Consider the following 14,763-nt stretch of genomic DNA (forward strand, 5'->3'; position numbering starts at 1 on the left):
CAGTACACACGCAACGATTATCGGCCGACGATCGTCTGTTTTTTGTCCAGAGTTGTGTTTTGTTGGTTGGAATGTGCCTAGACTGCACACAAATTTTCTCGGCCAACAAAATTCTACTTCAGAAGTGATGTCATGTGTTGGTTTGCTTTCTTTGTGTTTTTTCTTCACTGAGCATGCCCAGTCTTGCTCATCAGATTTTTCCCTGTCTAAATCTGTACTGACTGCACGAAAATCGGCCGTTATGTTGACGGCCAACAAAAATTTTATAGTCTGCACACCAGATTTTTTTCGGCCGAAAAGTCGGAGTTGGTTGTCGGAAGCATCATACTAACAAGCCGAAAATCGGCAGATCGGACATTGGACGAAAATTCCCTGCCAATTTTCGGCGCGTATGTACGGGCTTTACTGTATAAATGACACTGACAGGGAAGGGGTTAATACTGGGGGTGATCAAAGGGGTTAAATGTATGCCTGTATGCTTACTGACTGTGTGTGTGTGTTGGGTGTTCTGTGACATGCACAGACAGATCGCAGTTTCAGCTTGGGTGACTGCTGATCTGTACCTACCTGTCTGAGAGAAGATCCGTCTGGTTTGTTTACATAAGCAGGTGGGTCTTCGCTTGGTTTCCTGGATGATTGCGGGAGGGCAGCGGCAATCGCCACTGCTCCTTCTTGCGGCCCATCTAAACACAGCGTGAGATGTGGCACACGCACCCCGCCGAAATCACATGCACTCCAGTCACGTATTACTACGTGACTGGATGCAGCCGAGCTGCCCTGCCACAGTAAAAAGGCGGCGGGCAGTCGGCAAGTGGAGATAGCGGGAGATAGAGATGTATATCTCATATATATATATATATATATATATATATATATATATATATATATATATATATATATATATATATATATATATATATATATATATATATATATATATATAAAATCTGCAGCTCGCTTCCTCTGTGATTACACAGTGGAAGCCAATCAAGCAGATGCCGGGTGCTCAATGTCCTCTGGCAACCGCCGATCATCGGGCAGAGACACAGAACTGAGATCTGCTTATGTAAACAAGGCAGATCGCCGTTCTGACAAGGAGGAAGCGATGTTTGTGTTCCTGCAAAGCAGAGAATAAATTCTATCTCTTCCCCTAGTGAAAGCACCTCGCAGTGTTCACATAAACACCTGTTTAAGCACACAGTTAACCCTTCGATCGCCCCTGATGTTTAACCACTTCCCAGCCAGTGCCATTAGTACAGTGACCATGCATATTTTGTTAGCACTGATCACTGTATTAGTGTCCCTGGTTCCCAAAAAATGTCAGAATGTCTGCTGCAATATCGCAGTCCCCCCGCCATTACTAGTAAAATAAATAAATAACAAATATCCCATAGTTCATAGACGCTATAACTTTTGTATATACTTTTTATATATTTTGTTTGTTATTACTATGGGAGACCAGATCTAGTAAATGCAGGGTCCTGAGTTTAGTAACACTAAGGCTCCTTTCACACTATCCGTCCGTCGGACGGATTCCGTTTTTCTCAGCGGGGGATCGAGCCGCCGATCCCCCGCTGAGCAGGAGGACAGCTGTGTCTCCGCGCTGTGTGCGGAGACACAGCTGTGAGTTCCCCATGCATCTCTATGGGGGAAATCGGATGGGAACGGACCGTCGGTCCGTTCTCATCCGATCCAATCCGCTGGACGGATGGAAAATAGGGCTTCCATCCGTCCAGACTTGACGGACCGGATCGGGTGTCAGCGGACATGTCTCCGCTGACATCCGATCCCCCATAGAGATGCATGGGGGGACTGTTTAGACCCCCCCAAAAAAACGGACAAGCGGATCTGAACGGTCCGCCTGTGTGAAAGGGTCCTTTTAAAGGCTCTAGAACCACTTTTTCCTGGCTAGATAGTTGGGAGCTATAGTCTGACTGGCAGCCCCACAGTTTCTACCTCTAGAAACCAAACAAATCCTTGCTGCTTAGCAAGTCACTGACCCAGGACAAGTATTCAGGTCAGGTGTCAACATTCCTGGTCGCATGCTTGAGTTTGTGTGTGCTCAACCTTCAAAATAAAACCAGGCAATCGCAGTTTCCATGTTTTGTTTTATAAGATTCAGCTTCCACGGCCTGCATTTTACTCTGATGCAAGTCTCCGGGTACTTCTTGGGCAGCAGTAGATGGCCTCAGGTCCCAGTATAGGCTTTCAGACTGGTAATGGCTAGGAATTGGAAGGTGTATTGCCTCTGCTGTGCTTCTAATCACTGCTAGAAGAGCTTGGACTGAGACTGACCATTTAAGTATCCTGATGGGAGTTATTGAGTGCTCGGTGGTGGTACATTTGAAATATGGCTTACTAATTATGTATGAGAAGCCAATGCAGCGTTATCCCAATGATCAAGCAACTACTATGCGGAGCTCCCTCTGTAATAAAACATTTAGGATTCTCTGCAAGGTGATATTAGGAACATACGTTGACAGCAGCTGCTCTATCCTCCTGTGTACACGGTTATCTGCAGCCTTTTGAAGAGAGGCTGTGAAGAAGTCCTGTCAGGGAACTTTCCAGAAGATAAAGAAAAGCTGAGATCAGCAGGGACAGCCCATGTCAGGGATCACAGTGCAGCTCAATGCAATAACATTCATGCAGATTAATGGGACACATGGCAATGCAAATGGCAGAAACCCATACATAGCCAGCCATCAGACAGCGAAGGACTAATTCCAGTTGCGGTATGTTACTGCAAGTTACTATTTGATTTTCATTTGCTTTGCATTTTAATTCTTCATGGGAGAGATTTTATGCAGGAAGGCAAAAATAGAAAACGGTCATACGAGAATCATCTGGCCTGCTATTGCTGACCGCTTAGCAAAAATGCTAGTTTCTGGGCTGTCATGCTGATGAAACTGTGTTAAGGCTTTCATTATTTTGAGCCAGCAATCTGGAAAACTTTGGGCCGGTTTACACTACTAGTGCTATGGCAGACATCACACGTGATTCACACCACATTGCTGTGCAGATAGCATGCGATGTCTGTGCAATGCAAATTCAGAATTCACATTGCATTCGGCCTGGACTTGTGCAGGACCCTTTTTTTTTTTTTTTTTTTGTCCACACCAGAATTGGTTCACATGGCTGTCTACACCCATGTGATTTGGATCTGCAAATCGCACTGAGTTTTGCAAAATGATTGTGAAGTGTATGTTAATGACACCCTGCAATCAGTTATGAACAGGTTGCAATTTTGATGTGCTGTGAATTTGCACCGCATCTAGTGTGAACTGGGCCTTTGTTGTACTTTTACCCAAACTTTCATCTGCTGCGTGCACATTCAAGCGTGTAACTTAAAGTATAGATGACTGCCAGGCAACTAGCATTTTCAAGAGACCAGCAAGGGCATCCCAAAATTATAGGTCCGTTGTACAGATTATTGATGATCGCTATTTTCTAGATGAACTTTTGTGTGTTTTTTTTTTTTCTACCAGAGTAACTATGCAGTGCAATCCGAATCAGTGTTGCTGGCCCGGCCTACTGGTCTACAGAACCCTGCCTATCACTCACATTTCTCTGCCCCACTCTACATGCGTACATCAATTTATTTCCCAGTAATCTATTGCTGTTGTCTGGACTCTCAAGAGTCTTCCCACATTTTATGTAAGAAAGGGCTCTCTGGAGATGTAGTTCTGGTGGAGAGCTTGTGTCAAGATAAACAGCGCTTTCTGCATCTGCAACACTTACTAGTGATATCATAGGGAACAAAAAAGCTGCTACAGGAACAAATGCTTGGGCATGCAATGGAAGGAAGAGGAAGATTAAGGAGCACTTGCTCAGCTCTGTAACTGTTGGGACACTGAGGGGGTGTTGGAGCGGTGTTACCCCTCCTACCATATTCTTATGGCTGCGGCAGAGGAAAGGATGATCATACTGTGCATTTTACAGGCATCTTACAGGGTTGTCTCCTTTTATCAGAAGGTAATCCATAAGCAATATTACTGAAAGGATTACCAGGTATGATTAGAGATAACAAATTACATTTCACTATGCTACATAAAGGTGCAGAAGTTCCATAAATTGCAACCAATTTTTTTTTTGTTTGTTTTAAAGCAGTGGTCTCCAAACTGCAGCCCGGAGAGCAGATGTGGCCGTTTGCTTGCTTTTATCTGGCCCTTGGGCTGATACTACTGATACCAATAGTAAGGCATAATTCCCCCTGACACCAATAAAAGGGCGCAATTCCTCCCAATGACAGCAAAGATGGGGCACAATTCCTCCCACTGACACAAACAATGGGGTACAGTTCCCTCCAATGACACCAATGATGGGGTACAGTTCCCTCCACTGACACCAACGATGGGGCACAGTTCCCTCCACTGACACCAACGATGGGGCACAGTTCCATCCAATGACACCAACGATGGGGCACAATTCCTCCCACTGACACCAATGATGGGGTACAATTCCCTCCAATGACACCAACAATGGGGTACAGTTCCTTCCAATGACACCAATGATAGGGTACAGTTCCCTCCAATGACGCCAACGAATGGGGTACAGTTCCCTCCAATGACGCCAACGAATGGGGTACAGTTCCCTTCAATGACACCAACGAATGGGGTACAGTTCCCTTCAATGACACCAACGAATGGGGCAAGTTCTTCCAATGACACCAACGAATGGGGTACAGTTCCCTCCAATGACACCAATGAATGGGGTACAGTTCCCTCCAATGACACCAACTAATGGGGTACAGTTCCTTCCAATGACGCCAACAATGAGGTGCTTTTTCTCCCATTGACACCAAAGATGTGGGAATTGTTTCTTCCCACTGATGTCAAGACCTTTTCTACTTCCAATCCCCACAGTCTGGCCCCCCTAAAGTCTAAAGGACAGCAAACTGGCCCTTTGTTTAGAAAGTTGGAGACCCCTGCTTTTAAAGTGATTTTTAATGGAAATTGAAACCAAAATAATTAACATGTTCTACATGCTTGCTTTGTGCAATGGTTCCACCAGCACTCCTAGCTTTCCCTCGCTGAGTGCCCCCATAGCAAACAGCTTGCTATGGGGGCACTCATGCATGCTCACTCCCAAGCAGGCTCTGTGTGTCTATTGATACACAAAACAGGTCCCGGCCCCACTCCCTTCTCACTGGCTGTAATTGACAGCGGGGGCCAATGTGTGCCTGAGCCAATGAGGAGGGAGAGAGCCAGAAGAGCAGCTGCTTCTTTCACATTGCTGGATTAAGATGGGGCTTAGGAATTTATTTGGGGGAGGACGCACACACAAGCTGTTTTACCTTCATGCATAGAATTCAGAAAAGTGAAAAAACCTTTAGCCTTTAAGAGCACCCCAATATATCACTACAACGCACTGTAGATGGAGAACTGGTTAGCTTTTGATTGCATTGCAACAACTGGTGATATGTGCTGGATGCTAAATGGAAGGGAATAAGTAGGGAAACTGTAACTGTTCATGGCATTGAATGATTAGTCGCTTGCTCCTATCAATTGCTGAAATGTAATACCTCCTTGAAAGCTCTTTGGCCAAACCCCTGAAGTTTGGAAATCATACCACCTGTAGCAGTATAGAAGCCTTCCTATCTGAGGAGTCCTAATTTCATGTTTTAATTATCTGACTTGTACTGTTTTACAGCAAATATCTACTAGAACTAATGTTTAATACTTGAATTCTGTGTCTTCAAGAACCTTTTGTTGGTGTAACGGTTTAAAAACGAATGAATGGGGACTGCAAAACTGCATGCCTGGTTTTCTATTAAAGTTGTTCTAATGGAAGAGATCCTATTGGTGAAACTGCTAATGCTGACCCTGCATAGATCAAATGGCTTCCTATACATGGCTTGTGCATTAATACCCAGCTGTCTCTCCATGTGAACAGGTGCTCCAGATCCGACAGCCGGCGCCAGTATAGACGATGAGAACTGTTGGCATCTGGATGAAGAGCAGGTCCAGGAACAGGTCAAGTTATTTCTCTCCCAGGGTGGTTACCATGGATCAGGAAAGCAACTCAACTTACTTTTTGCCAAGGTATGGTTTTCTTCTAAGCAGGTGGCTGTGGGCTGCTGAAGAGGTCAGGATTGTTCACGTGTGGCTACAATTAAAGGCATGTGAGTGGTAGAGGCCCTTGTATTTGGTTAATGTTCTGCCAATAAGTTTAAAATTCTGTTTTAGGGGCCCAAAAACTTGTCTGTAATGGCAATCTTTACAATCATGTATGATAAATTCCCCATTATGTCCGAACAAGGGAAACCTTTGCCCTTGTTAAGGCTGGGTTCACATTGGTCTATTGTAGTTTGACTGCAGTGCGATTGTATTCACATTTTACATGCGGTTCCCCATGGCTTCTTTTGGACTGTGCATTTGTGCACTGTCACAAACACTTGAGCTTATAGAAGTCAATGGGAGCGCACCTAAAATCAAGTGTAAAAAGAGGATAAATCGTGCTGTTCCCAAATCGCAGCAAAACAATTATTATATAGGATTTATATAGTGCCAGCAGTTTGCGCGGCGCTTTACTGCATTGTCAATGTGAACACAGCCTAGCACTAGTAGTTCTTCATGCAGGTTTTTTTAAAGCAGTATTAAGCCCTTAGCCTTTTTTTAGTATAACCCAATGAGCACAATACAATAAACATTCACCAATAAAAGATTTGTTAAAACTTTTACCCTAGGACTTGCAGCTTACAATATTTAATATAAGAAACTTTAGGGCCGGGCCGGTTCACACTGGTGCGATGGAAGTCATTGCATGCAATTCACACCTCACTGCTGTGCTAATCACATGCGATGCAAATTCAGCAATAGAGATTTTATGGCTGAATTTACATCACATTCTGACCAAAACCGTGCAGTACCCATTTTTTGATCCGCACCAGTATCTGATCGTCTTGGTGTTCATACCTATTCAATCTGATTCCTGTCCAAATTGACAGTTCACACTGCGATATGCGAACCGATCTGGGGGTGTCATTCACTTTGTATTGACACTCCCAGCGGTTCACATATGGCAGTGTGAACTGCCTTGCGTGTGTTGGGTGCACAGGGTTTCCCGTGACGCACTAATGTGAATCGGCCTTAAAAGTGGTTGTAAACCTCTTACATGAAATATGAACAAAGCATATTCCTCTATAGTGTGTACTTGTCTCAATATTTTTGTCTGCTGCCTCCTTCCTCTGCTATCAGTTACTTACAAGTTTTTCTGACCAGAGAAAATTGGTGACCGGAAAGGAGCTCAAGCACAAAGCCTGCGATTGACAGCCTCAGCTCTGTTCCTGTGTGCTTTGTGAAAGACATGTGTGCCCCTTTCCTCCAGTCTGGTCCCTGCTACACTTACCTCTGTGGAAGAATAGATTTTACTGCTCATACAACCACTTCAGGGGTCCAGGGATTGGGACAACCATGGTCTTCTCCCCCTTCTTGGGACATGTGATGCATTCCAGGAGACTGCAGGCGGGAAATTCTACTATTCTGTCCTAGACTTGAAAATGGAAGTAGGAATGGGTACCACTACCTGCCAGAAATGGGCACCTGCTCACAGGAAAACAAAAACATTTGTCAATGATAGCAGAGGAGGATGAGCGGAACTTTCCTTAAGTTTCACTTTAAGGGTCCTTTCACACGAGCGCTCCGATCAGATCCGCCTGTCAGTTTTTTTGGCAGATCTGATCGAATGCCCCATGCATCCCTATGGGGCAGCGGATGTCAGCAGAAACATGTCCGCTGACACCCGCTGCCATCCTCATCCGATCCTGTCCGTGAAATCCGGACAGAGGGAAACCCTATTTTCCATCTGTGGATCGGATGAGAGCGGACAGGTGGTCCGCTCTCATCGGATTCCCCCATAGAGATGCATGGGGCTCGGACACCTCCCTCTCCGCACACAGAGGGGAGAGGGAGCTGTCACCTTCCTGCTCAGCTGGGATCTGTGTTTACTATCCCCTGCTGAGCAGCACGGATCTGCCTACGGAGGCGGACTGTGTGAAAGGACCCTAAGACTCCGTTCAGACTGCGGTGACACGACTTGCTGGGGCGACCTGTGAAGTCGCGGTGCACAGCGTGCACCGCGACCTCGGCGCGACTTGCACTGACTTCATATAATTGAAGTCAATGCAAGTCGCCTCCTGGTCGCCCCAAAGTAGTACAGGACCCTTTTTCTAAGTCGGAGCGACTTTTGTCGCTCCTATTAGAACGGGTCCTGTACTATTCAATCGCCTGACAAGTCGCGCTAGTGTGAATTGGAGTCTTACCTTCTGAGATTTGTTTTTATGCTGCAGGTGAAAAAAAAAAATCTGGAGTTTTGCTTTAGCTAAAGCCCGGGACACACTAGTAGTGTTTTTTTTTGTTTTGTTTTTTTTCGCTCAGCCCTGCTAAAAAAAAAAAAAAAAACTGACGCGCAGGAGGAGCTGCTGTACTAACGATCCAATGTTCGTACAGCGATCTCCTCTACTGTTCTGTTGTGTTCTGACAGGGAAATGCCCCGCCCCACCAGAACACTTTGGTCAGCGCTCTCGCCAATGACTGAGCGCGCTGATCGGGAGCAGATCGGTCATGTCCCTTCCACAGAAGCTGGCCAGCCTATTGGCTTCTGTCAGACCAACTTCAGTACACTCAGGCAGAATGTCGGCCACTTTCTATTGAACCAGCCAATGCCATCCAATATTTAGCCAATGTGTACTGGTTAGTCTAGGAGGATTTTGTGTGCAGGGGATTTTGCATATAGCGCCCCTCCATACATCCCCCCCCATCCCTTTTTTTCACCCAATTGCTTTTGCACTTTGCATCCTAGCTCTCATAGATTTGTATTCTGAAATTCAGTAATATCTGGCTTTTTGAGAAAGTATAAAGAGATTTATTGCATGGACAGCCCATTAGACTTACAATTCTGCAGAGATGTGTATATATATCTTCAGTGTGTTCTGCCTTCCCTTTGGTGTATTTAACATGACATATAATGACCGACTTCTGTCACTTATACTGCTTAAAACCTGTCAAAGCTGCCCCCTACAGATCAAATGAATGTCTGCAGCTTAGTGTCTGATACCAAAAACAATGCAGCAAATTCTCCCTAGACTAGGAGACTTTTGGTTCTTGGATCTTCGTGTTTGCTGCATTTAAAAAAATGTATTGTGTTCCAATCTAAACTAAGATCAAGCTTGTAAAACCTTTTCAGCAGAAATCTGCAATTGGATTTGCTCGAAAGTGATACCAGTGAGATATTTCTTTGAGAATTAATTTTTTTTTTTTTACCAATGAATTTCTAACAGTGTATGTGGTTTTCTTTTATTAAGTTCTTGTAATATATCAAAAGCAAATGTTAAAAACAAAGGACATTTTTTAGGTACTTTTGAACGCCATTTTATCAGGTCTCTGTTGCTATTATCAAATGTGTCAAGATTTTTCATACAAATTGTAATAAAAAAAAAATCTGTCTTTGTATGACCCAACAAAAAATAAACAAAGGTTTTAGTGTCTGTTCACACTACCGCGGCACGACTTCGGGGGCGACCTGTGAAGTCGCGTGCACCGCGACTTCGACGCGTCTTGCACGGACTTCACATAATGGAAGTCAATGCAAGTCGCTCCGATGTCGCCCCGAAGTAGTACAGGACCCTTTTTCTAAGTCGGAGCGACTTGAGTCGCTCCTATTAGAACGGTTCCCGTTGCACTGAATGGACCGCGACTTGTCAGGCTGACAGGCCGTCTGGCAAGTCGCGGTAGTGTGAACCGGGACTTAACCTTTCCTTATCAGAAAATGTTTTGGCTATGCATACCTTAGGGAGGGGTATGGCTAGAACATGTTGTAGTGTATCATATCATCCCCTTCCTGGGCCTTTCCTTTTTAGAGCTTCCTGTTGGTCTTATGCAGGGGACCTTTCTGTTTTTGCAGGCATTAATTTTGTCCGGTTCTTTGTTTGGCAGGTCCGGGAGATGTTAAAAATGAGGGACTCCAATGGAGCTCGAATGCTGACCTTAATAACAGAGCAATTCATGGCTGATCCCCGTCTTTCACTATGGAGGCAGCAAGGCACAGCAATGACTGACAAGTACAGGCAGCTCTGGGATGAGCTAGGTATTGTATTTACCTTTTCCGTTATCTGTAATCTCAGCAAACTTTGATTTGTTCTAGATCTGTGGAAGCGTGTTATGGGGTTACCACTACTGCAAAAAAAAGCATCACACTACATAGTTGTTACATCTAAAGTAGATTGCACTGTCAGATTGTAATGAGTATGAGGGTTTAGATATTAGGACAACCATCTCTTCCTAATAGTCAGAGCTATTTAAAGGCAAAGTCTGCCTTTTGAAAAAAATGAATTCATGCACCCATGTTAATAAAAGAAAAATGTGCATTTATTTATTTTTTTTGCCTTCGGGCCTGCAGTGCATTGCGGGTGCAATGACTAGGGCCCTGCATTATTTACATCCCAGCCTTGGCTAGGTAAGCACCTACCGTTACAGGGTTAAAAGAAAACAATGATGTCACCATACTTGTACCCCATTGAGATCTACAAGTCCCTCTGTGGGTGGGAATTGCGGATCTTTCCTATTGTTCTTTTTTCACCGTAGCCACGCACAGTTGCTTTGAACTCCAATACAGACAGAAGGCTGCAGGGAGGAGCGCCCTGCCATTTGGGTAAATGGGCGGGGAAGGTGACCATGTTTCATGTTTAACCCTAAATTTGGGTGAAACATGGTCCCAAAGGTGGACTAAGCCTATAAATGAAAGTTCACAATGCTTTAAAGCAGTGGTCCTCAACTCCGGTCCTCGGGGCCCACTAACAGGCCAGGTTTGTAAGATAACTAAATTACATCACAGGTGATCTCATTTGCTGCTCAGTGATTGCAGTACTCTAGTCTGCATCTCACCAAGGTAATACTTAAAATCTGGCCTGTTAGTGGGCCCAGAGGACCAGAGTTGAGGACCACTGCTTTAAAGAGGTTGTAAATAATTTTTTTTTTTTTTAACTAAAAGCGGTTATACTTCTCTGCTCTGGGCAAGTGTTTGGCACAGAGCAGCCCTGAACCTCTTCTTCTGGGGTCCCCCACCTGATGCTGTCCGACTTGCCTCTTCTCCGTGCTCTACCATAGGATGCCGCTTCCTATGGAGGCACATGTGCGGGCTTGCTCCCGTGCCTTGCTGTGTGTCTCCATAGATGCACACAGCGTGGCTTGGTTCCACCCCCTGCTTCCACCTTACTGAATTTGACTGACAGTGACAGGAGCCAATGGCTTCTTCTGCTCTCAGCCAACTGGTGAAAGCCAGGAGAGAGGACAAAAGTCCTTTTAGATGGGCACTGCATTGATGTAGGGGGTAAGTATTTGGGGGTGGGGGAGGTTTTTTACCCAACGTATAAAATGCATTAAGGTAAGAAAAATAAAAAAGATGGGCGTTGGCACCATTGTAATTCAAAAGGACTGTCTGTCTGAACATTAAGTGTTGTGAGCTCACTTATTCTAGGTTGTTTGTAAGCTGCCGTTTCATGAAAATTGGTTCATCACCCAAAATGGCTGCCCTTAGCATTTCTAGCTAGGGGACACACTTTAATTCCGGTGTTTGCTGTACAAAGCCCTTCATGTTAATGTGAGGACTGTAAAATGAAGTCTTTGTGTTTTCATCACATTGGAGCCTCCATTCTGATTGCCTGCACTTACCTTTTATTCCCGGGGCCTGAACCATGGCTCTGCCATTCTCTACTACTTGGACACAGATTGCCTTCTCTCTGTTTATGTTTTTGGCTGGATGTTTAATTCCTGTTTTGTAGCTTTAATCCCTTGTATGTGTTTACTATTCTAATGAACATGTTTGCAGCCAACTTGGCACAATTCAAGGGAGTTACTTGGCATCCATAGCAGGAACTGTGTGTTCACGTTTTTTTTCCCCTGCGGTTGGGGCGAAGCAACCATGGGAATGGCCTATGATCAGGTTTTAAGAGGATTCATCTACTGCTTTCTGCAACTGACTGAGAGCCTCGTGGAGGGAACTGGCTGTACTTGTGATCTGTGTAGAGGTGTCTGCTAGGCTTTCCTCATTTACTTTAAATGACGGGAGTGTGTTGGGTGAAAATGCACAGCAGACGGGTTCACATAGAAGAGTGTTTGGCGGAGCTGGAGCTTAGATTGACAAAATACAAAAGTTGAGAGTATATGTGGGCTACTGTTTACATCTTTGAGAAAATGGTGTTTGCTTGGCTGTCTATGCCCTAGTAATCCCAGCCACTGACCTTGAACACACTTGCAAATCTCAGTCTGACTACGGTTTAACTTCACTTGTTACATACTTGTTCTGAGTCATTGGTATATGTCAGCTATGTCCAAACTATGGCCCTCCAGCTGTTCAGGAACTACAATTCCCATCATGACTGGTTATGTCTCTGAATGTCAGAGATTTACAATGCATCATGGGAATTGTAGTTCCTGAACAGCTGAAGTGCCATAGTTTGGACACCCCTGGTATATCTACTGAAGATGGATACTGCTAGAATTTTCAGGAGGGTCCACATGACATGTTTTCTTTAAGGGCCTATTCACACTTATGCAATGAATTGGGCTCCTTTCACACGGGGCCCCTGCTGATTAGAGCAGAGCGGGCAGGTGACTGGTCCATGTCCTCTGAGTTTCTGCAGAATGAATGTGTACTGAGGCTGTTCTGCTCTATGGACCAGCAGGTGTAAACAGACTCCGCTGTCCTTTTACACCTGGCTACCTCTGATCCAATCTGCCTACACAGGGTAGAATGGATCTCCTTCTGTTTGTTTTTATCAGATCGGTGGTAGGTGGGTGTCAATGGACCCAAGTCTGTTTACACCTGCCGGGCCGTAGGGGTGAATGGACTGTCTGATTAGGTCTGCCTGAAAAACTGTCAGGTGGACCTGATTGTAACGGTAGTGTGAAAGGGCCCTTAGGCCCCTTTCACACAGGCGGACCGTTCAGATCCGCCTGTCCGTTTTTTTTGGCGGATCTAAACGGTCCCCCCATGCATTCCTATGGGGCATCGGATGGCAGCAGAGACATGTCCGCTGACATCCGATCCGTAAAATCTGGACGGATGGAAACCCTATTTTCCATCCGTCCAGCGGATCGGATGACATCGGATGAGAACGGACCGACAGTCCGTTCCCATCCGATTTCCCCCATAGAGATGCATGGGGAACTGACAGCTGTGTCTCCGCATACAGCACAGAGACACAGCTGTCCTCCTGCTGCTCAGCGGGGGATCGGCGGCTCCATCCCCCGCTGAGAAAAACTGACTCCGGACGGAGTGTGTGAGAGGAGCCTTAATGTGTGATAAAACCGCAGTTGTACAGGGGTGCTTTTCTGTTAAGGTGCAATATTGGAAACATGGTGCATGTTCTTTTTTGGCTGCATTGTGGTGCGTTTGCTGCCCATACAAACAAAAAGACACATGTTAACATGCATGGCCCACATAAGACGAACGTTCCCTTTAGGTGTGCTTTAGTGCGACTTTAACTGACTTAAGGGACACCTTACCTGCAGAGTGATTCCAAATATAGCCTCACACTGCTAGATTTTCGCTCGTTCAGCACATAGGATAAATGAGGAAATTGGTTGACTTTCTGTTTAGCGTGAATAAATGGATCTGCATGGGCATCTATTATAGTCAAACAGCCAAGGCATCTATGGCTGCCTGAATACCCAAACAGTGACTGCATCTGATTGGATGCAGTGACTGTTCAACCAATAATTTTCCACCTGGTCCAGTCAAATTGTTATATTTACTTTTGTAGAGCCAGGTGGTGCTGGCAGGGCAACACATGGCTTGAATTTCAGTCAGTTGAGCAGAAATCAATCAAAATTAAAACTCATTAGTTTCTTCCTCTTACCCATCTTTTCTGCTCTTGCAGCTAGTCCTGTATGTGTCTATATTCTTTACCTTGAAGTTGGCCCAGATGGTGTATAAACATGCCCCCAGGTGTCCCCCTGGTCCTGAGTCATGTAGTGTCAGCCCCCAGGTGTCCCCCTGGTCCTGAGTCCTGTAGTGTCAGCCCCCACTCCCCCTGGTCCTGAGTCCTGTAGTGTCAGTCCCCACTCCCCCTGGTCCTGAGTCCTGTAGTGTCGAACCCCCCACTCCCCCTGGTCCTGAGTCCTGTAGCGTCAGTCCCCACTCCCCCTGGTCCTGAGTCCTGTAGCGTCAGTCCCCACTCCCCCTGGTCCTGAGTCCTGTAGTGTCGAACCCCCCACTCCCCCTGGTCCTGAGTCCTGTAGCGTCAGCCCCCACTCCCCCTGGTCCTGAGTCCTGTAGCGTCAGCCCCCACTCCCCCTGGTCCTGAGTCCTGTAGTGTCAGCCCCCAGGTGTCCCCCTGGTCCTGAGTCCTGTAGTGTCGAACCCCCCACTCCCCCTGGTCCTGAGTCCTGTAGTGTCGAACTCCCCCTGGTCCTGAGTCCTGTAGTGTCGAACCCCCCACTCCCCCTGGTCCTGAATCCTGTAGTGTCGAACCCCCCACTCTCCCTGGTCCTGAGTCCTGTAGTGTCGAACCCCCCACTCCCCATGGTCCTGAGTCCTGTAGTGTCGAACCCCCCCCTGGTCCTGAGTCCTGTAGTGTCGAACTCCCCCTGGTCCTGAGTCCTGTAGTGTCGAACCCCCCACTCCCCCTGGTCCTGAGTCCTGTAGTGTCGAACCCCCCACTCCCCCTGGTCCTGAGTCCTGTAGTGTCAAACCCCCCCACTCCCCCGCTCCCCCTTGTCCTGTAGCGTCAGTCCCCCGCTCCCCCTTGTCCTGTAGCGTCAGTCC

The 14,763-nt window shown here is 46.1% G+C and overlaps 1 protein-coding gene across 1 annotated transcript in view; it reads left to right on the forward strand.

The window, feature by feature from the left end:
- ZSWIM6 (zinc finger SWIM-type containing 6) overlaps positions 1-14,763 on the forward strand; it is a 185,874-nt gene that overhangs the window by 103,256 nt on the left and 67,855 nt on the right. Inside the window, exons 3-4 of the mRNA XM_082260031.1 lie at positions 5,893-6,041; positions 9,933-10,083. Coding sequence (XP_082116157.1) covers positions 5,893-6,041; positions 9,933-10,083 — 300 coding nt within the window. The remainder of the gene's footprint in view (positions 1-5,892; positions 6,042-9,932; positions 10,084-14,763) is intronic.

Source organism: Pelophylax lessonae, assembly GCF_965119305.1.
Source record: "Pelophylax lessonae genome assembly, chromosome: 1".
NCBI classification, from domain to species: Eukaryota; Metazoa; Chordata; class Amphibia; order Anura; family Ranidae; genus Pelophylax; species Pelophylax lessonae.